The 24,479-nt window shown below is 33.7% G+C and overlaps 1 protein-coding gene and 1 long non-coding RNA gene across 4 annotated transcripts; one reads left to right on the top strand and one right to left on the bottom strand.

Annotated features, from left to right (window-relative positions):
• On the top strand, positions 1-20,957 carry nt5c1ab (5'-nucleotidase, cytosolic IAb). Of its 3 annotated transcripts, none has more exons than XM_073927731.1 (7): positions 1-117; positions 219-371; positions 6,601-6,768; positions 6,972-7,101; positions 10,245-10,367; positions 10,450-10,634; positions 20,105-20,957. In XM_073927731.1, exons 1-7 carry the CDS (start codon positions 115-117, stop codon positions 20,477-20,479), a joined length of 1,137 nt encoding a protein of 378 aa, XP_073783832.1. In that variant the 5' UTR covers positions 1-114; the 3' UTR covers positions 20,480-20,957. The 3 variants fall into 3 exon arrangements, with proteins under 3 accessions (XP_073783832.1, XP_073783833.1, XP_021323144.3); XM_073927732.1 differs by having other exon boundaries at positions 6,915-7,101; XM_021467469.3 differs by lacking the exons at positions 1-117; positions 219-371 and adding an exon at positions 434-684.
• Positions 13,372-18,247, bottom strand: si:dkey-84k15.7. Its single transcript, XR_658730.5, has 3 exons — positions 14,502-18,247; positions 14,288-14,372; positions 13,372-13,797 (listed from the first exon to the last, which is right to left on the bottom strand). It is a non-coding gene; the product is annotated as a si:dkey-84k15.7 (long non-coding RNA).
• Positions 20,958-24,479: the final 3,522 nt, after the last annotated feature.

Genomic DNA, 24,479 nt, shown 5'->3' with positions numbered 1-24,479 from the left:
ACATCATACTAATAGTAAACAAAAAACACATCTCCTCGCAGCACCCATCCAACTGATGTATGAGAAGCCCCCCTCCATCACTGGTCCCCTGGAGCAGCAGATGATGGGGGAGTGATGGTGAGCAAGAGCTTCAGTTTCATCTCTAGCAGACTCTGCTCATCTGATTGCTTTGCTCCAGGGATGTGACTGCTCTGCGTGTGTCTGTGTGTGTGTGAGAGAGAGTGTGTGTGTGTAGGTCATACAGAGCAGAACTCCTCTATGACCATCAGCTGTTTATGATGAACATGAATACAGCTCTGCCGAAAGAGATGCACACTTTCTGGGAGAAGGAGACCTGTAACCAGTCAAGCCCCAGCAAGAAGCCTAAACCGGTGAGTCTGAACGAGTTTCCAGTCAAATGTCTGATCAGTATAGAGTACGGTACCTACCGGGAAAACATCACAAAGGGTCGCAATGAGCTCGATAAAGCGTCTAAAAATACTCGAGGCTCCTGCAGACACGAAACAGACGCGCGGGCTTGATGTCGTGACCGTGACCGCGTTTGCTGCAGTGATGCCGCCGGAAAATAAACACGGTCAAGTGGGAGGGAAAAGGCTTATCTTACACCCTTTATTAGGAAACAAATCGACAAGCAGCTTGTGGGAGAGAAGAATTATGCAGGCTAAAATCGGAAAGGAGAATTTGGTAGGAACTGTGGTGTATATTCATTAAAGCGCGTAGTGACCAGTTGCTTAAGCTTACTGTACGTGCTGATTCCTGTAGCAACTACGTTTATTACGTAGCGATTAAAAAGTTCTTTCTTTCTTTCTTTCTTTCTTTCTAACATTTTGATATCTTTGTCATTGTAGCTGTCTATAATATATTTCAAAATTGATAGACATTAATTCCTAAGGGTAACTCTAAAGTAGCCTAGTTGTTCTTAAGACTGTCTTGACATCTTTGTAATCATGACGTGGGACACGAATATTAATAAGAATTTATGCATCATTATGAAACTGTCTTTAAGTGTCATTTGCTCAGTTGTCATTTTAAAATCTATTTGTCAAAATTTGGATATTTCTGCAATAGTAAGACTATATGTTTGAAAATTTAGATTATTTTGTATGGGTAACACTTAAATGTGTTCATAAGAATGTAGTAACAGCTTTATATACATTGTAACGAGTTGAGGACACGACATCATGAATATTAATGAGATTTTATGAATGCTTTTGAACTGTAATTACCAACTTTTATTTTGGATGCTATGGCATTGTGATTACATTGTTATAACATTGTATCTACATCTGAGATGTAATATGTAATTATAAACTTTTATCAGGTGTGCAATTATTGCATCGTTACATTGTAATTACTTCGTCATTGCCTTATTACTTTGTAGTCACAGTCAAAATAATATTTATAAATGTAAATGGTTTTTTTGTATATTGCATGTACAGTATTTGGTTGTTTATTGTATATTTATACGTAAATATACACAGTACATGTAATTACAAACTTAAATTCGATGTCATTATAATGACATTATAATATAACTTTGCTATTACATTGTAATCACATTAAATATAATATTTAGAATCTTAAATGTTTCTTTGTATATTGCATGTACAGTATTTATGTATGTGTGTGTGTATATATATATATATATATATATATATATATATATATATATATATATATATATATATATATATATATATATATATATATATATTTGCAGTACATATGTAATCAAAAACCTTTATTTTGGATGTAATTACTGTCATTACCTTATAATTACTACGAAATAACATTGTAATTTCATCTATGATAGTATTGTAAATGTGTTTTTGTATATTTCATGCACAGAATTTGTGTATTACAGTTAAACACATATATACAGTACACATGTAATATGTAATTACAAACTTTTACCTAGGATGTATTTACTATGTCGTTACATTGTAATTACATCCAAGATTTACAAACATGTTTGTATATTTTCATGTACAGTGTGTATTTATAGTTATATACATGAATATGCACAGTACACTTGTATGTAATATGTAATCACAAACTTTAATCTTGATTTAGAAACATGTTTGTACATGTGTGTAGTTACTGTTCCCTTACAATGAAATTACATACTAGTTATACTGCAAATATACTGTAGTTACATCCAAAAAAAATTATAAACGTATAAATGTATATAATGTATATTATATCTTATAGTTATTTACGAAAATATACTCAATACACATGTAATTACAAACTATTATCTTGAATGTCATTACATCGCTATTACATTTTGGATACATCCCAGATAAAGTTTATCAATGTGGTTCTTTGTATATTTAATGTACAGTTTGTATTTATGATTTATACTTAAATTTACACAGTACACATCTAATGTTACAAACTTTTATCCTATATGTAATTACTGTGCCGTTACATTGTAATTACATTGCTATTTCATTGTAATTACATCCCATATAACATTTACAAACTAATGCTTCTTTGTATATTTTATGTACTCTATTCATGTTTATATACACAAATATGCGCAGGTCATGTAATTATAAACTTTTATTTTGGATGTAATTACTATGTATTAGCATTGTAATTACATTGTTACAACATTGTGATTTGTAATTGCAAACTTATCTTTAATGTAATTACTACTCTATGTCGTTACATTGTAATTACTATGTCATTGCATTGATAGATCACATCCAAGATAGTTTTTTTTTTTTTTTGTAAAATCCATGTACAATATTTGGTCAATAGTTGTGTATCAATAGTTGTGTACATATATATATACACAATACACATGTAAATACAAGCTTTATTACTATGTCATTACATTGTAATTACACCCAATATAATAATCAAAAACTTGTTTGGATATTTCATGTACAGTATGTGTATTTATACGTAAATATATGCAGTTCATATGTAATTACAAACTTTTATTTTGGATGTAATTACTGTGTCACTACATTATAATTACTATGTAAAAACATTGTTACAATGTTTTATATATTTACTATAAAAATATTGATTATCATTGATGTATTTAATGACATTTTAGGTTCATCAAAGGTAATATTAATGAATGTAAATGTTTCTTTCTATATTGCATGTACAATATTTGTAGTTGTATATGTAAATATACACAGTACACATGTGAATACAAACTTTATTACATTGTAATTATATTGCTATTACATTGTAGTTACATCCAAGATTATATTTATAAATGTAAATTTCTTTGCATATATCAAGTACTGTATTTGTGTACCGTAGTTATACTTACATATACACAGTACATATGTAATTACACACTCTATTTTGGATTTAATTACATTGTTCCAACATTGTAATTACATCATTCTAACATTGTAATAACATTGTAATACGTAATTGCAAACTTTAATTTTGTATGTCTTTAGTCGTTAAATTGTAATTTATATGTCAGTTGTATCATAATTACATTTTAGTCATATCCAAGATAATGTTTATAAATGTAAATTTTTCTTTGTATATTGCATGTACAATATTTAATTATCTATAGCTTCGTATATAAATATACACAGTACACATGTAAATGCAAACTTTATTATGTCATTACATTGTAATTATATTGATATTACATTGTACATCCAATATAATATTCAAAAACGATAGTTTCTTTGTAAACTTCATGTACAGTATGTGTATTTATGCGTAAATTTATGCAGTGCATATGTAATTACAAACCTTTATTTTGAATGTAATTACTGTGTTAAAAACAATGTAATTACAATGTTATAACATTTTAAATACATCTATGATAGTATTGTAAATGTGTTTTTGTAAATTTCATGTACAGTATTTGTGTATTATAGTTATACACATATACACAGCACACATGTAATATGTAATTACACATTTTTATCTTGTATGTAAGTACTGTGTCATTGCATTGTAATGACATCCAAGATAATATTTATAAATTTAAATATTTGTGTGTTTCATGTACAGTATTTGTGTATTTATACGTAAATATACACAGTACTTATGTAATTACTAACACTTATTATGGATGTAATTACAACATAACAAGATTGTAATTACAGTCTTATAACATTGTAGTTACAATCCTATAACATTGTAATTACATCCAAGATAATATTTGTAAACTTAAATGTTTCTTTGCATATTTCAAGTACTGTATTTGTGTGTGTGTGTGTGTGTGTGTGTGTGTGTGTATATATATATATATATATATATATATATATATATATATATATATATATATATATATATATATATACTGTAAAGACATTGCAAATACATTGTCATAACATTGTACTATATGTTTCTTTGTATATTTCATGTACAGTATTTGTGTATATGTACATAAATATACGCAGTACATATGTAATCACAAACTTATTTTGAGTGTAATTACTGTTACATTGTAATTGCTATGTCATTTTATTTAATTAAATTTTAGCCACATCCAAGGTAATATTTATAAATGTAAATGTTTCTATGTATATTGCGTGTAAAATATTTGGTTATAGTTGTATTTGTAAATATACACAGTACACATGTAAATACAAACTTTATTACTATGCCATTCCATTATAAATATATTGCTTTTACATTGTATATACATCCAAGATATTTATAAACTTAAATTTCTTTGCATATTTCAAGTACTGTATTTGTGTATTTATGCATACATATATTCAGTACATTCGTAATTACAATCTTTATTTTGGATGTAATGACATTGTAATTACAGTGTTCTAACATTGTAATAGCATTTTTTTTTTAATATTGTAATGTGTAATTGCAAACCTATTTTTGGATGTAATTACTGTATTGTTAATTTGTAATTAATATGTCATTTTATTGTAATTACATTTTACTTATCCAAGATAATGTTTATGAATGTAAATGTGTCTTTGTACATTGCATGTACAATATTTTTTAAATATTAAGTATTTCTTTGTATATTTCAGGTACAGTATTTGTATTTATACATAAAAATACGCCATACATTACAAACTTTAATTTTGGATATAACAACATTGTAACTACATTGTTATTACATGGTTATAACATTGTGATTACATTGTAAATATGTCGAAGATAACATTTCTAACTGTTTCTTTGTATATTTCAAGTACTCTAATTGTGAATTTGTATAATATGTATTTTAATATACACAAATAAATATAGTAAGTATAAAGTAAATACACGTGTAAATATTCGCAGAATGTATTTATTTTATTTTTATTTTGAATGTAATGACATTGTAATTACATCTGAGATGTAATATGTAATTACAAACTTCTCATGTGCAATCACTGTTGTTACATTGTATTTACTATGTCAGTGGTACGCAGGCTTCCTTCTAGTGGTACGCGGAGAAATGAAATATGTAAAGTACATGCTACACACATTTTAAAATTTACCAAAAACTATGTATATAATGTGCCATATATGACATATAGCCTATATTTCTGAGGTAATGTGCCACATTTTTTTTAACAGTGCAGAGTTGTAGCTGCTTTACTGGGCCTACACTACTGTATTTCAATACTGCACATTTTAGTGGTACTTGGAGAGACAAATTGTTTCTGAGGTGGTACTTGATGAAAAAAGTTTGAGAACCACTGTACTATGTCATTACATCTATCTGTCTGTCTGTCTGTCTGTCGTTCTATTCATCCATCCATCCATCCATCTATCTATCTGACAATCTTAAATTTTGATATCTTTGTCAGTGTATCTGCCTATAATATATTTCAAAATTGATAGACATTAATTCCTAGGGGTAACACTAAATTAGGTGTTCAAAAGACCATCCTGACACTTTTGTAATCATGACATGGGACATGAATGAGAATTTATGCATTATCATGACAACTGTCATTAAGTGTCATTAGCTCAATTGTCATTTTAAATTCTGTCTTTCTGATTGGTAACATTTTGATATCTCTGTGATTGAATCTGTATAAAATAATATAATTGAAAATGTATAAATTATTGAAAATTTGTTTGGGTAACAGTTTACTCAAAGTAGGTGTTAGAATGTCGTAAGCAATGTCATAAATATTAATGAGATTTAATCAATGCTTTTGATAATTAAGTGTCATTAAGTGTCTTTAGCTAACTGTCTGTATGTCTGTCTGTCAATATTTTTATATTTCTATTATTGTATCTGTATAAAATTATATATTTTAAAATTCATAGGCATTCATTTGTTTGGGTAACACTTAAAGTAGGTGTTTAGAATGTCACAACACCTTTATAATCGTCATGACGAGTTGACGACATGACTTCATGAATATTAATGAGATTTTATGAATGCTTTTGACAACTGTCATTGAGTGTCATTAGCGCAGTTGTGTCATTTTAAATATCTATCTATCTATCCATCTATCCATCGATCCATCCATCTGTCTGTCAGTCTATCTAGCTATCCTCTTTGTCAGGCTATTTATCCTGTCTGTTAGTCTATTTATTATCGCTGCCTATAAAAATATTACACATACGTTTTTTAAATATACATTTTTAGATATTTTTTATTAATTAGTATGATATATGTTGTTTTGTTTTTTTCAGCCCAAGCCTCAGAATGCCATCACCATCGCCGTGTCCTCTCGTGCGCTCTTCAACATGGATCTGGAGCAGGACATTTATGAGCAGCAGGGAATGGAGGACTACCTCAACTATCAGATTCAACACGAGATGGAACCATTCGCACCTGGACCTGCTTTCCCCTTCATCAAGGTGAATCCCGATGTTGATAAACATTAGTGTTTAATAATGCTACATTAACAATCTAAAAACTCTAAAGGGGAAGAAACTCAGCTTGGTTTAAATGATACGCTCTTAATGAACAAAACTCTTTATGTCTGTCATTATTTTAATTATAGTTCTGCTCAAGTTCTGAAGAGGTAATGATGGACGTGTTATTGGTGTGTGTTGTGCAGGCAGTGGAGGCAGTGAACACTCGACTCCGAGAGCTTTATCCAGACAGCGAAGAGCTCTTTGATGTGGTTCTGATGACCAGCAATCATGCACACGTAGGACTCAGACTCATAAATTCAATCAACCATCACCGTAAGTCGAAAGACGTTTTTATTGCACATTTACTTAACGCAAATAATGAGTCACTTTAAAACGTTTGGTGATCATCTAATGAGTTTACAGGGATAGTTCCACCAAAAAGGAACATTTGCTGTTAATTTGTTCTTTTCTTAGGCCACTGAAGATCTTGTTTTTTTTTTCTTCAGTGGAGCACTTCAGTGTTTTTTGGCTGAATGTGTGGTTCTTGGTGACTTGTATAATGCAAGTCAATGGTAGACCATTTTTGATATTAAAAATATTGTTGTACATGATTTATCTCATCTAGACTGGACAATTGCTGCTCATTTTACTTTAGGATTAGCCAGTCAGTTCTTTTAGGGCTACAACTTCACTGCAAAAAATGATTTTCTTACTTAGATTTCTTGTCTTGTTTCTAGTCCAAATATCTAAAAATTCTTTAATCAAGAATAATTTTCTACACAAGCAAAACATATGGTCTTGTTTTCAGGAATAATATGTCAAAATTAAGTGAGTTTTTACTAAAAACAAGCAAAATAACCTGCCAATGGGGTAAGCAAAATAATCTTATGTCAAGAGGAAAAACAAGATTATGATTGTGGAGACCATTTGACTACAGTGAACTCATTGTCATGTTCAAGAAACCAGAGATGATTCGTGCTTTATGACATGGCGGGTTATCCTGCTGGAAGTGGCCATCAGGCGATGGGTACACTGTGGTCATAAAGAGATGGACATGGTCAGCATCAGTACTCAGGTAGGCTGTGGCTTTGACACTATGCTCAATTGGTACTAATGGGTCCAAAGTGTGCCAAGAAAATATCCCCCACACCATTACACCAACACCACCAGCCTGAACCATTGATACAAGGCAGGATGGATCCATGCTTTCATGTTGTTGATACCAAATTCTGACCCTACCATCCAAATGTTGTAGCAGAAATCGAGACTCATCAGACCAGGCAACGTTTTTCCAATCTTCCGTTGTCCAATTTTTAGTGAGCCTTTGCGAATTAAAGCCTGGGTTTCCTGTTCTTAGCTGACAAGAGTGGCACCTGGTGTTATCTTCTCCTGCTGTAGCCCATCTGCCTCAAGTTTGGACATGTTGTGTGTTCAGAGATGCTCTTCTGCATACCTCGGGTGTAACGAGTGGTTATTTGAATTACTGTTGCCATTCTAGCAGCTGGAACCAGCCTGGCCATTCTCCTCTGAGTTCTGGCATCAACAAGGCATTTGAACTCACTGAATATTTTCTCTTTTCAAACCATTCTCTGTAAAGCCTAGAGATGGTTGTGCATGAAAATCACAGTAGATCAGCAGTTTCTGAAATACTCAGACCAGCCCGTCTGGCACCAACAACCATGCCACATTCAAAGTCACTTAAATTACCTTTCTTTTATATTCTAATGCTCAGTTTGTACTGCAGCAATTTATCTTGACCATGTCTACATGCCTAAATGCATTGAGTTGCTGCCATGTGATTGGCTAATAAGAAATTTGCATTAATGAGTAGTTGGACAAAGTGGCCGGTGAGTCTATGTGTGCATATACAATAGATTAGTCATTACGAAAGCAAGAAATAATCTAACAAAACAACTTAAGATCACAATCCAAAGAATAGTTCAACCAAATTAATGTTGGAAAAAAATAAAATAAATCTGTTGTAAACAGAAACAAATAAACATATAAAATGGAAAATTTGGTAAAATTTTGTAGTCTAGTATTGTTTGTTTGTTTTTGTTAGAAAATACCTACAAGAAATAACTTATCTGAATTTAAATATTGGCCTTTCTATTTCTAAAAATATTAGGTGACCAAGCCATTATTTAAATGGATATAACTGTTTAATAAAACATGATTGTCTGTATTAACAAAGATATGGATAAAACATATTTTAAAAAGGGGTTAATTTATATTGAGCGCTGTACATTCATATCTTGCAATTTAAAAAGTAGACACTAACTGGAACTTTAATTTAATACTTTTATATTTGACTGCCATTTGCAATGCTTCACTGAATTGTAGTTTTTATTTTCATAATAAAGATATATTTATGTACACCAGGGGTTCTCAACCCTGCTCCTGGAGATCTACCTTCCGGTAAAGTCTAGATAGGATACAGCTGCGCATACACACATCAATATTGCATTATTTTTGTAACACTGTATAACAATAATTAATATTTTTAGATTTACATTTCAATGAATACATTTGTTGGGTTTAGGGTGGGCGTGGGCATTAATAACATACAATATATTGGGTAATTTAATAAATAGCATGAATAATACTCCGTACAGGTAGGGGTATACATAAGGCTGGGCCGATAAACGACATTATTTTGAATCGCGATAAAATTTACCTCAATAATAATAATAAGCTCTGGATTTTTTTTTTACTCTATATTGATTAAAGAGCCAATTACACAGCAGAAATGTGCAAAAATAACAATCTAAAGTGTGTTAGTATTAGATACAGGTTGAAAATATGTTATGCCATTTAATGAACAACTTAAATCGAAATTGATATCCTTCTCGTTCAATATGGAAAATAATTATCAATATTGCATTTTTGCCGTATTGCACCACCTCTTGGTAAAGGTTATTATAATATATATTAAATGGGAAATGTAATAAATATTATAAATATTTCTTGTTAATTTCAGTCCAAAACCGTATCTGATCTAACAACAACCCTACCTTTCTGCAGAGTTCAGCTCCAACCCTGATCACACACACACCTGAACCAATTAATCAGGACCTGAACAGCACTGGATAATTACAGGCAGGTGTGTTTGATATGGGTTGCAACTGAAATCAGCAGCACAATGGATCTCCAGGAGCAGGGTTGGTCACCCCTGGTGTACACAGTTCTATTTTCAAATCCAAGTTTTAATGGTTGGTTTGGTTCATGTTTTCTAACACTTTAACGAAGACTTTAATATCCCTGTGAGAAAAATAGGAAAATACTGCACTACTGGAAAAGTGGCTGAGCCTTAATAAAATCTTTTAAGTGCAACTATGCTTCCATAATTGACTAACTGAGCTCATTGTTTCTTATAAATCGATTGTGGTGAGCATTCCTTGTTTGTAAGTAGTCATTTCTATGCAATTATGGGGAAGCACAAATGATGTCTTGTTTTGTCTGTTTTCCTGTTATAGAGCTTTTTTTAGAACGCTTTTGTATGACTGGAGGCAACAGTCCTATTGGTTATCTGAAAGCTTACCACACCAACCTTTATCTGTCAGCTGACTCGCTGAAAGTCAGAGAAGCCATCGAAGCAGGTGAGCTGGAGTGCTTTTGGGAATTAATTAAGGGAATAATATATAAATACACTAATACTGTTCCTTGTGGAATACTTGTCAGGAATTGCAGCAGCTACAGTGTTTTCACCTGGGAAAATCACAGAGGTGCCGGAGACCCAGCTGCGTGTGGCCTTCGATGGAGATGCCGTCCTCTTTTCAGACGAGTCAGAGAGAATCTACAAAGCTCATGGACTGGACAAGTTCTTCGAACATGAGAAAGCCCATGAAAATAAACCTCTGGATCATGTATGTTCAATTTCAAGTACGAAATTTAAGTTTAGAAGCACCTGAGTGAGTAAATGATTTTTGGATGACTTATTCCTTTAAGGCTATGTTTAAAACGTTTGGCCACTGTTGTTGCATTTAAATAGGAACACAAAATATTTAATAACGAATCTAAAATATGTGCTTCATACGATTGCTCACTACACACAAAGTGACCGAAAATTTGCTAAAGTAAAAAAGCAAGCACACATTCAGAAGCAATTGCTCCTTGATGCCTGCATTAAACACTATCTCATCTTAAATTGTTAGAATATCATTGCACCACTCTGCTTTTTTGCTGCTACTATGTTTACTATTGTTTGTGCCAATATAGCAAGGTCACAAAATTCAGCTCTGCACCCACCTACAGTTTAAAATGCTTATCGCAAATTCCTTCTCACATGACTGAAATCATTGCACATTTTCATAGATTAAAAATGTTTTTCAATTCATGTGACACGATGCGAGAGGAGGCAGCTTGATAGCGAGCTCCGCTTCAATTTGCTACTTTTATCCTGTTAACTATCTTGTACTAGTGAAAATTGCAGCTATTCGGACATCTAAGTGATATTTGAACGAGATCATGTCAAAGAATTTGAAGTCCACAGGCTGTGGGGATATAAAAAAGCATTTGCGCTCATACACGACCAACACTTCTCGGGATCAAGATGGCCGTGGCCTAACTTACCCCGATCCCGTCACCGAGCCTCTTGATGGAAGCCAGGACATTGCCAACATTTATACGATTCTCATAAAAATATCAAGTGATATGGACGGAATTGCGAAGATACGGAAAACAGTGGAGGCTAAACTATCCGCCATTATTACAAGGTTAGATGAGATTGAAAAACAAGTGGAGTTTTTGGAAGGGGCCGAGAAGGAGCTAAAAGCCAATCCACCTGCTACAAAGGTAGAGCTGGACTGGTTATGGGATAAAGTGGAAGACATGAAAAATCGGAGCAGACGCAACAATATCCGTATCGTCGGAATACCTGAAGGCAAAGAGGGCTAGGAAATGGTGAGGTTTCTGGACGGCCTTATCCCGAATCTGATCGATCCGCTGGGCCGGCAACTGGAGTTAGAGCGTGCACATCGATCTCCCAGTCAATGTCCCAACTCGTCTGATATACCCCGGCCAATATTGGCAAGATTTCTTTGCTCTGCTGACAGGGACTTTGTCTCACGTGCAGCGAGGATTAAAGGCAATTTGAACTGGGACAACAACAATGTCATGGTTTTCCCGGATTTTGCAAGATCACAGCAGAAGAGACAACGTTTTAAGACATTCTTCACAAGAAGAAAGTGAGCTTTGCTCTTCTTTACCCTGCTAAACTGAGAATTGAAGTAAAGGATGGTCGTAAGACTTTCTCGTGCCCGCGACAGGCTATGGCTTTCATTGAAAAAATGCCGTAAACTCTGAAATTGCCTTTTCTTCGGCCTCCCACATGTCGAAAATGTGATATTTTAATTTCGCATAGGTTTATGTGAGGAGAGCTTATTGATTTTCATTGGACATGATTTTTTGGAGTAGCAGAAGTGTTGCAGAACACCTTAAATTTGATTCAGAAAAAATGGGCCTGGCTACATTTGATTGTGTTATGAAGAATGTCACTTTTTGATTTAGGTCAATTATCTTTCTGTACTTGGAATGTGAATGGGTTGGGGCACCCTATTAAAAGGAAGAAGGTGGTGTCTTCACTTAAATAGATAGATTATACATAGACTTACATAGATTTGAAATAATGTTTCTTCAAGAGACACATCTCTCCAACCAGGAAGCTGAAAAACTTGCCAAGTCAGTCTGCGGTTACATATTTTGTAGTGAAGGATCTAGTAGCTGTAGGGGAGTAATAATTTTAGTAAAAAAAAAAAACACATACAATTTAGATTTGTAAAACAAGTAAAAGATACATTAGGAAGAGTTATTTTGGTCTGGGCTAAAATACAGGTCAAAATCTGCTGTTGGCTAATGTATATGACCCCAATCTTGATGATCACAATTTTTTCATAGATTTAGAATCAAAATTGCAAGCTGCTGGAAATCATTATGAGATTGTGTTGGGTGGAGACTTTAATTTATTAATGGACCCATCTCTTGATCATAGTAGCTCAAAAGTGTATACTACACCTAAGGCAAGATTAATTTTACTTAGGATGTGTCAATATTTAGACCTCACAGACATAAGGAGACTTTTGAATCCACAAGGGAGGGATTAAACCTTTTATTCCAAATGCATACAAAATATTTTCTGGAATTGATCTTTTCCTTTTATCAAAAACACTTATCCATACTGTTATCACATGCAATATTGGCAATATCCTACACAAAAAAAAAATGTATATGCTAGATTTACTTAAGAATATAGTGCATCATTTTTGCATCCCTCTTTTTAAGCAATTTTCACATTAAATTTAATGTGGATAAGGAAATATTACCTAAAAATCTTTAGTTGGTGATGCTTAATTTTTTAAGTATTCTAGCAAATGGTTTTGCTTAAATTTATTGGTTAGTGTAACTTAATATTTTAAGCAGTTTTTGTTTACAAATTTAAGCTATTTCTACCATTAAAGTTCTGTTTACCCAATTATAAAATCTTAAGCTAATTTAACTGAAAATGTTTAGTTCTTCAACTTTAAAATACTAAGTCATTTATCAGTTAACTTACAATTAGCTATACATTACAAAGGGTGGAAAAAACACAGATAAAAGGATTAAAGTAAAGAACTTCTTTATTAGACAAATGCATCTTAAAACATTTCCTGAAACATTTTTAGGTGTTCAAAAAATGCAAATGTCTTTACAAATGTACTGCTTTAATAGAAACAAGTTCAAAAACTGTTTCAAGAGTATTCTTAAAAGTAGTGTTCAAAGCTGTGCTTATCAAACACTCAGAACAATTGTCTCACAGCAAGAAGGTCACTGGTTCGAGCCTCGGCTGGGTCAGTTGGTGTTTCTGTGTGGAGTTTGCATGTTCTCGTGTTGATTTGGGTTTCCTCTGGGTGCTCCGGTTTCCCCCACAAGTCCAAAGACATGCGGTACAGGTAAATTGGGTAGGCTAAATTGTCCGTAGTGTATGTGTGTGTATGGTCACAGTTTTTGGTATGTGCTCTCCAATGTCCAGCTGGTCCGTTTCCACACAATGTCCTGAAACAAAACAATAAAACAAAATGTATAATATGCATCTGTTCAAAAAAAAATAAAAAGGCACAGCCAAGTAAAAAAGGGGGGAAAGTAAGAAACTGAAAAAGACAATCAGAACCTGAAAGTCAGAACTTTTCTTCAGTAGAACAGTAAAGAAAATGAACTTAAACTGTGGTCTTTGTTGACTAAATTTCATCTGCTAACTAGCATTTTATCAAAGACCACAGGTGCTTCAGTTCCAATTTTCTTTACTGTTCTACTAGAGAAGAAAAAAAGTTACCCACATCTTCGACTGGCTGGGGTGATTTAAAAAACAGGAACTTTTCATTTTTTGTTGAACATTTTTTGTTAAGATGACTAAAATCACTCAAATATAAAAAAGTTTCTCTTTCTAAATTGACATTTTACATGCTTAATTGTATTTTCAGGTTTGCAATTAAAACTTTCTACAAAATTCATTTGAAAGTGAACTAAATGAACTACATTCACTAACCAGGTAATATGTAATCAGCTTCTCGAGGTTCTCAGACAGGTACACAGTCAGACAGCATATCACCACCTCCCAGAGAATTTCCACACTATGAGTGCAAATAGAAAAAAATATATAAATAAATTGTAATATTTTAAAATGCATTACATGGTAGACACAATGAACATCTAAAATTTAAATGCTAAAACAGGCAAGCAGAATTTTCAGTAAACAATACCTGTTCCAGCAATTTCATCACATCACAGATTTTGCATCCTGCACTTCCCCGCTTTTTGTGAAATTAATGGATGAGCTGTTCTGTGTAATTGTCCAAATTTTCAATGAAGGTAGAGTCTACATCAGCAGCCGTGAATTCTTTGATCTTAAAAAAAAGAGGAAATTAACAAATTTCACTCATATTTTACTTATAAATATACTTTCATTATTAATTAAATCGAAAAAACTACACAAAAACAAACAAAACAATACAATAAAACTTTTAAGTTTTCAAAAGTCAGGCTATACTGAAATTTTTACAATGAGAGTACACCAGCATTTCCCACCATGTTCACATGCTCAACAGTGTTTGGCCACAATGATAATCATTTAAAGCTCAGTAAAAAGCACCTTAACAGATACAAACTGGAGCAGATATATAATAGATCAGCTGACAGACCTGGCTTCAAACACTCCTGTGTGGATCAGGGTTAACACTAGTGTTGAGTCAAGCATGGTCATTTATTAAAAGCGTCCATGCGTTATACTGTAAATTGCCATCCAAACATTTAGACATGCATTATTTATAAGCAGGCATAAGGAATATCATCTAACATTTGCAATAACTTACCAAAAGATGAACAGCCTTCTCCCGAGCTGATTTTCCAAAATGGACTCCTCAAATTGCGCACTGTGGTACAGCGTCACATGATAATCTGATGATCCTAAAATATTGGGTTCAATTGACTAAACCTCAAATTATTGCTAACTTTACTAAAAATTGCTAGTTGTTTTTCTTTATTAAATAAAGTAAACACTGAAATCAATATTTTATGTAACATTTGTAGTTTAAAATTAAGCAATGTCCAAAACTAAACTTTTTAAGTGAAATCTGTTTGTTTAAATGAGCCATGTTTACTGTGGCTGGATATCATTTTTCACAGTGTGGGAGTGGCGTGGGATGCCCTTAAGGCAGTTATTAGAGGATGTATAATTCAATTTGCTTGTCATTACAAAAAGCTTAAAGAAAAAGAACTTTTAGAATTGGAAAGTAATATTAAAAGGGCTGAAACAGAGATGAAACGTCATGTGACATCTAGAGGTCTTGGGGATTTAACGCAACTAAAAATATAGATATAATACCATCCTGTCACAGAAGATTGAGTTTTTGTTATTTAGATCAAGACAGACTTATTTTGAGTCAGGGGATAAGGCAGGGAAACTGTTAGCCAATTATATTAAGCATGAGGAATGCTATTCTATTATTCCAGCTCTTAGATCTGGTAGTGGAGATGTATTTACTGCTGCTACAGATATAAACTAGATATTTAAAGAATTTGATGTAGACCTTTTTTAAATCCACATCATCTTCTACTGAGTAGGATATTGATAAATTCCTGGAACCTCTAGACCTTCCTATGTTATCTAGTGAGCAAAAGCAACTCCTTGATTCAGATATAACTCAGGAGGAAGTGATGGAGGTTATCAAAGCATTACCTGCAGGGAAAGCTCCTGGACCTGATGGTTTTGTCGCAGAGGTTTTTAAGGATTATATCACAGAACTTGCTTCATTAATGTTAGAAGTCTATAAAGAGGTGCTTGGGTGGGATGAACTACCAAAAACAATGTCGCAAGCTCTCATTAGTCTCATACTAAAAAAGATAAAGATGCAAGGGACCGTAAAAGCTACCGTCCAATTTTATTGATTCAATTAGATACAAAAGTTATTCAAAGATTATTGCTATACTCGCCTAAACAAAGTTATACCATCACCTATACATGTGGACCAAGTAGGCTTCATTAAAGGTAAAAATTCTTCTGATAATATCCGATGGTTCATTGACATTTGGTGGTCAGTAATGGAGAAACAGACCCCAATTGCAGCCATCTCATTAGATGCTGAGAAGGCTTTTGACATGGTGGAGTGGAAGTACCTTTTTAAAATTTTGAAAGTTGATGGTTTTGGCAATATTTTTATTAGATGGATTAAGTTACTATATAAACAACCCCTAGCGGCAGTGCAAACAAACGGTTTAATTTCGGAGTATTTTGCTTTGGGCAGAGGAACTCGACAAGGCTGCCCTCTTTCTTCATTACTGTTTTGTCTTGCTTTGGAACCATTAGCTGCCTCAAAAAGAAAAGACAATGCTTTTCCTGTGGTTGTAACTGGGGGAGAAGTACATAAGCTTATGCATTATGCTGATGACATTTTATTATTTGTTTCTGATCCTAGCAGATCTAAACCCTGTCTCCTTAGAACAATTGATGCATGTTCAAAATGTTCAGGTTATAGGGTGAATTGGCCTAAAACAGAAGCTCTTGCACTAATCGCATTTTGCGCTTCAGCAGCTTTTCACCCTGGTACTTTTTAATGGCCTAAGTTAGGTATAAGATATTTAGGCATTTTATTTCCCCCTGATTTGAAGGATTTAGAGTTAACTTTGACCCCTTAATTAAAAAATTTCCTGTGATATGGAGAGGTGGGCTCCACTACCCATTTCAATAGCTGGGAAAGTTAATTTATTTAAAATGAATTGTACACCCAAACTTATCTATTTATTACAGTCTCTTCCAATACAAATACCACTTTGTTGTTTTAAACAGTTTGATAGATTTTGTAAGTATTTTATTTGGAGTGGTAAGCGACCTCAATTACATTCTAATAAGTTGCAGAGGCCTGTAGAGAAAGGTGGTCTAGGTCTGCCTAATGTATTGTATTATTATTATGCTTTTAGTCTTAGACACCTAGCTCACTGGTCACTTCCCCCAGAGTGAGCTCCCCCTTGGTACAAGATAGAGCAGTACGCCTTGCCTCCAATCACGCTTTTACAGAGCTTGTACACTAAACTGGATGGAAAGGTGAAAATTCATCTGATTATTTCACATTTAAAGATAATATGGCTAAAGATTTTGCGTCTGTTTAGCTTTGACCCCTACTTAAATGATAGCTCAAGCATATGGTTTAATCCTAAATTGTGTATTAATAAAGTTTCCTTTTTTGGAAAGAATGAGCAAAGAAGGGCATTGTTAAACTAGGAGATCTTTATGAAAATGGTAGTTTGAAATCATTTGAACATTTTCAACAGCAGCACAATATACCTAGATCCCAGTTTTTCCGATATTTACAGTTAAGACATTTACTCTGTATAACTTTTGATTCTATTACACAGCTTCCTGTGTCAGCAGATGCTCACTGTATGATATTTTCAATATATGGAAAGGGTCATGAAGTATCCATGTACTACTCCTGGTTGATTCAAAATCTCGGTGATGGAACTTCACAGGCCCTTAAGAAAATATGGGAGAGAGATCTGAATCTAAAAGTTGATGATGAAGAATGGCATGGAATTTTAAAGAATGTTAAAACAGCATCTAGGGATGCTAAAGCACGCCTTATACAGTTTAAGATTATACACCGTTTCTACTGGACTCCTTTCAGACTGTTTAAGCTCGGGTTAAAAAATACACCTTATTGTTGGAGATGTAAGATCGAGAATGGTGATTTAGTTCATGCTCTATGGCCCTAAAACTCAGGATTTCTGGAAAAGAGTTCATGAACACATTTGCTCAGTTTTAGACTTTTTCGCATTTCACTATGTCCTAGACTGTTTATACTAGGCAGTTGGACAGATAACGAAATAAAAGATAAAAACATAAAATTTTGGGTCCAAACCAGTTTATTGATTGGCAGACAAATAATTCTTTGGAGCTGGAAATCAGAGGAGGCCCCTTCCTTCCAAGAATGGGCAGTAGAACTTGCTAATGGCCGCATTTGAAAAAATGTCTTATAAGCAAATGGACAAGCTAAACAAGCAGGTTATCTTCTGTCCAATCCATATCCGTTTTCGAACAAAAAAAGTAAAATGAAGAAAAAGGCAGTTTTTCCGTTTTTCATTTGCTCACAAGAAATGAAAAAAAAAAACGAGATTTTAGCTCAATTTTCATTTTTTTAAATTTAGGGTAAGAAAATGGATAAACAACTTTAAAATTCATCATACACATGTAGGCAGTGCTGAAACGCCAACTTTCCTTTGATTGGTCAACCAAATCTGAGCTCATGACGTAGCTCTCAAAATAAGAGCCCTCTGTGGACCAGCACCCAGGCTTTTAACTATTATTATTATTTAATTATATATATATATATATATATATATATATATATATATATATATATATATATATATATATATATATATATATATATATATATATATATACATATAGGCAAAGGTTTCTCTGGCTGCCCTGGTGACAACGCTTTCTGCCATAAGCTCCGGCGGCGAGAGCGTCAAAATTAGCTACATTGATTTCATATTTAAAGGGACCATTGCAGCATATCATATCAATTACATTCCTGCATAAAGCATGCTTTCTTGCATGAAAATGTTGCACACTTATTTTTCAAAATTAATTAACAATGAAATTTGCATATGGTGTGGCTGTGCAGCTCTTAATTATCCAATAAGTGTTCATATGTCTGAAATATTCTGAAGCAGCAAGATTGTTTTCTTTCGTTGTTTTTTTAAAGAGAAAAAATAGAACATTAATGCACATCAGTTACTTGGCAGTAACTTTTTTAATGTATGTCCCTGTAAGAAAACATTGTAAATAATTGGAAATCCGGCGACCTCAATAATCAAACTCTTGGGAACAACTGTGGTCGGAACCAAAGTTTACAATGACTCAAGCGGTGGATGTCTACAATCCGATTACTTGGTTAACTTGACGCCCACACCAGTAAAGATGTGCCACGCTGCTCCTCGCCGCCGGCTCCCATTGAGAATGAATGACTTCCAGCTACTTTGATGCTCTCGACGCTTTCAGCGTAAATAACAGTGAATGAGCTTTCTTGCCACTCAAAATAAACATTGTGATGGTAAAACACTAAATATAAATGGGATCTAGGTATGTAACGATTCACCAAGAGTCGGTTAAAAATTGTTTCAAATACGCAACAATTCAAACAAGTACTGTTGAATATTCAAAATGTTGAATGAATCATGATACATTTTTTGAAAGGAGGGGATGCTGTGTTTACAGGTGCAAACTTGCTTTACCTGCACATCAGCAGCGAGAAGCAACAGCTAGGGTGGCAGAGTAAAAGACAGCGGTGAAGTGCGCCAGACAAAGCACAAACTGTGTGCAAATACTGCAACAAGACATTTACTTACACTAACAGAACAACGAATATGATCCAAACAAACCCTTAGCAAAGTGAAAAACTACCATATTACACAACATATTAAAGCGTCTTTAGTTTTTCCCTATTTTCTAGAAGAAGAAAAAAAACAGATATTGAGGGTGTATGATGTCAGTAGCACAGATATACATCACTCAATTCATGCCACTAGTTTAAATTCTGTGGATTTGAACATTCTTAAAAACATTTGGTATAATGTAAGTACATAAGTCAGCAAATATATAAGGCATTGGTTTAGTGGTTTATATTCCAGTGAAAAACATGTACACATTGTGCCTTTAAATGCCAAAAAATAGTGAAATAGTTTTATTAGTCATTTTTTACTCTAAACAGTGTTTGCTAATTCAAAGTTAGGATGTTGTCACTAGAAAGCAATGATATTATAATTCTGTCAGTATTGAATTATTATAACACTTTCTCTATAGGGGCCACTGAAGGGTTTCCTGGAAGCTCTGGGGAAACTGCAGCAGAAATTCTACGCCAAAGGCCAGCGCTTGGACTGTCCCATCCGCACTTACTTGGTAACAGCTCGCAGCGCTGCCAGTTCTGGCACCCGGGCCCTCAAGACGTTACGTTCCTGGGGTCTAGAGACAGACGAGGCCCTCTTCTTGGCAGGAGCCCCTAAAGGCCCCATGCTGGAAAAGATCAGGCCCCACATCTTCTTTGATGACCAGATGTTCCACGTGGAGGGAGCTGCAGAGCTGGGGACTGTGGCGGCTCATGTTCCCTATGGCATTGCCCAGAAGATTCCTCCAAAGAAAGATGGTAAAAAAGACACGTCAGCCAGGCAGCTAGAGTAAATTATGGTGTGATTTCCTTAAACGTGGCTTTTAAAACCTTTTTTTGTTTATCCCATTATAACTGTTTAAATTGGAAGCTAGATAAATTGGATTAAAGTCCACATGAACTGGAAGTTGCAACCATTTTTTTGCCAAGTATATATATATCCAAAGGTATAGCCAAGGGTATAGCCAAGGATAAAGCCAAGGATAAGTGCTCAAAAACAGACTCACTCCTTTTCTTCTGGTGTATGCCGTCCCATTACCCCTTATTGAATTACAATAATGAACAAATTGCACAAAAGAAACAGTGATATTTAAAAGTAAAGTAATAGGCTATTTAAAAGTGCAATAGATAACACATTTACGAGAGAGAGCAACGTTTTAGGTTTGTTAATTTATAAAGTTATACATTTTCGTGTACAGGGTTTAATATTTAATTGGTCATTAAATTAAATGGAAAATCTAGCTATTTTGTTTATTGATCAGTTGGAGCATCAAAAAAAATAAAAATAAAGAGAAATGTACAACTGCAGATTTGGGTCATGCCTTGCGTGACTATCCGCTACACCAGATTATTTGGTTCACTCTGTACTCAGAATTCAAGTATCAGAATATTAAGAAAATATTTAGACTATTATATATATATATATATATATATATATATATATATATATATATATATATATATATTGTATATATATATATATATATTGTATATATATATATATATATTGTATATATATATATATATATATATATATATATATATATATATATATATATATATATATATATATATATATATATTGTATATATATATGTAGCATGTTAAATTCTTCTCTATTTTAAGTGAAAATTAGGAGTCAAGAATCGGAGTGGGCTCCAAAAAACCCAGAACTGAACACCCCTATGTGACGCAGTTTCAAGAGAAACGAAATATTTAAAGAAAAATAAGGGCGTGGCTTCTTTTTCTCCTTCAAGCTGATTGGATGTAGTTAGGTAAGTTTTCATTCAGAGAGATTGTCAAAACTGTTTTCAGGAGAGATATTACAACCTAACAGACACCTGCTCCTGTTCGCCTTTTCTGTTTGTTGTCGAAGCACTTTCAAAACTGACAGATGGAGGGGCATGGTTAAGTATGTTACCCACGCCCAATACCTCAGACAGACTTAATGGGAGAATTTAACTGAAAACAAACAGGATGAGCATTTTCACATTTCAGTTCAAGATTAGAAGGGCAAACTTTTTTTTTTTTTATGACATGCACAGATGAATTGTTCACCACAAAACTAGTAATGTGTGCTTGCAAAATCAATATGGTTAGTTTAGATTTCATGTGTACTTTAAACACAATTCCAACTTCCAAAAATGGCCAGTTACAGACTCTCTGCACTGATCAGAGAAGCTTTGAGTTAATAAGCCATGATAGACAGAGAAATAATAATGGTTCTAAAATATGGGCTTCACAGCAATGCCTTTAAGCAAACAGTTCCTAATAAATTAGTATGTGAAGAGTATTTTATCATTCTAAAGAACATTTTGTGTGATTAAAAGGTTCTGTGGGTGTTAAGGGTTCTTCACTGAACCATATACAGTTTGGTCCATAAGTTTTAGGACATTGAAACAATTCTAACATTTTTGTCTGTATACAGCAACACAATGGATTTGAAATGAAATAAACAAGATGTGCTTTAACTGCAGACTGTCAGCAATCAGGTCAACGCTTTATGAATTGCAAAAGTTTGCAAATGTGCCTCCCACTTGTTAAGGGACCAAAAGTAATTGGACAGAATAATAATCATAAATCAAACTTTCACTTTTTAATACTTGGTTGCAAATCATTTGCAGTCAATTAAAGCCTGAAGTTTGGAACGCATAGACATCCTCAGACGCTAGGTTTCATTCCTGGTGGTGCTCTGCCAGGCCTCTACAGCAACTGTCTTCAGTTCCTGCTTGTTTCTGGGGCATTTTTCCTTCCGTTTTGTCTTTGGAAAAGTAAAATGAAAGCTCAATCAAATTCAGGTCAGGTGATTGACTTGGCCATTGCATAACATCACACTTCTTTCCCTTCAAAAACTTTTTGGTTGCATCAGTAAATACAAGAGAACCAGTTCCATAGACAGCCATACATACCCATGCCATGACACTACCACCACCATGCTTTACTGCTTAGGATCATGAGCAGTTCTTTCCTTCTCCATACTCTTCTGTTCCCATCATTCTAGTACAAGTTGATCTTGATCTCATCTGTCTTTAGGATGTTGTTCCAGCACTGTGAAGGCTATTTTATAACTCTAATCTGGACTTCCTGTTTTGAGGCCCATTAGTGGTTTACGTCTTGTGCTAAGCCCTCTGTATTAACTCTGGTGTAGTCTTATCTTGATTGTTGACTCTGACACTCATACACCTGCCTCATGGAGAGTGATCTTGATCTTGCCAAATATTGTGAAGGGTGTTTTCTTCACCAGGGAAGGAATTCTTTAGTCGTCCCCCACAGTTGTTGTCTTGGTCTTCCAGATCTTTTGGTGTTGTGCATTCTTTCATTTTAAGAGTATACCAAACAGTTGTTTTGGCCACGCCTAATGTTTTTGCTGTCTCTATGATGTGTTTGCTTTGTTTTTCAGCCTAATGTGGTTGACTGATAGTGACAGCTCTTTGGATTTCATCTAGAGAGTTGACAGTAACATTTTCCAAATGCAAATAGTACTCTTGAAATGAACTCTGGACCTTTTATTTGCTCATTGTAATTGAGATAACGATAAAATAACACACACCTGGCCATGCAAAAGCTTAGAAGCCAATTGTTCAATAACCTTTGGACCCTTAACAAGTGGGAGGCACAAATGCAAACTGTTGTAATTCCAACACCATTCACCTGATTTGGATGCAAATACCCTTAAATTAAATTAGTTTCTTTTCAAATCCATTTTGTTGGTGTATAGAGCCAAAAATGTAAGAATTGTGTCAATGTCCAAATATTTATGGACCTATTTGTACATCTAAAAAAAAAATTAAGAGTGATATATGATAATTGATATGTGATATTTTTTTTAATTTATTATGCCAGTCATCTTATTTGAAGCCTAAATGCACCAAATGCTGTGTTGAATATCATTAATATCACCGTTAACACTACTTTATATTGTAATAGCCTTGTTTTGAATGTCTATTTATGTGATTGTTTACTGTAAAGGGCTGCTACACTATGTATTGTAACCTTATTTGTGTACTGTATGTATGTGCATTACACAGTGTTTATTAATTAATCAGTCATGTATAGATTTGGAAAAATGTTGCTGTTTGTTACCTCTACAGTATGGATGTGGAATCTTTGTGTGTTACTCAGGGCATGTTTAAGTCAATGTTTTGCACTAAATCCTGAAGAATAAATATAATATGTTGAAAACATGGAGTTTATTCTTTCTTACCCTCTGGTGTTTTTGGGGTCATTTAAATAAAAAGAGAAATGGAGAGAGTCACGCTTAATTGTTTGCATCCTAAAACAACCACCATGGAAAAGGAACAGAAAATGAGGAAATATACTGAGCAATTTTTTAGGAAGTTTTAAAATCATCATGCTCAATTGAACAAGGTCATGAGCATGCTTTACAGTTGTGTTTTGTTCCGCAAATGTTGATGTTTAAATTAGATTATGGGGAACATAATTAAATTCAATTCAGCCTTATTTGTATAGCGCTTTTACAATGTAGATTGTGTTAAAGCAGCTTCACATAAATAGTCATAGTAACTGGATCAGGGTAGTTCAGTTCAGTTTAGCTCAGTTCAGTGTGGTTTGAAATCATTACTGAGAGTCCAAACACTAAAGAGCAAATTCATCGATGCATAGCTTTACAGATCCTGAACCATGCAAGTCAATGGTGACAGTGGAGAGGGAAAAAAACTTCACCAATAGGAGAGTGAGGAATAAAACCTTGAGAGAACCAGACTCAGTTCGGCACGACCATTTTACTTTCTCCGCTGGCCAAAAGTTTTGTGCAGAGCTGCAGCCTCAGCGGTG

Source organism: Danio rerio, chromosome 17, assembly GCF_049306965.1.
Source record: "Danio rerio strain Tuebingen ecotype United States chromosome 17, GRCz12tu, whole genome shotgun sequence".
Classification (NCBI taxonomy): Eukaryota; Metazoa; Chordata; class Actinopteri; order Cypriniformes; family Danionidae; genus Danio; species Danio rerio.
This window is presented reverse-complemented; position numbering and strand designations above follow the sequence as displayed.

What these genes read in the sequence shown, in the direction of transcription:
- nt5c1ab (XM_021467469.3), top strand. Translation starts at nt 454, where the DNA reads ATGAGCTCGATAAAGCGTCTAAAAATACTCGAGGCTCCTGCAGACACG. An exon ending in AAATCGGAAAGGAGAATTTG is followed by an intron (nt 685 to 6,600) that starts GTAGGAACTGTG and finishes TGTTTTTTTCAG; the next exon opens with CCCAAGCCTCAGAATGCCAT. An exon ending in CTGCTTTCCCCTTCATCAAG is followed by an intron (nt 6,769 to 6,971) that starts GTGAATCCCGAT and finishes TGTGTTGTGCAG; the next exon opens with GCAGTGGAGGCAGTGAACAC.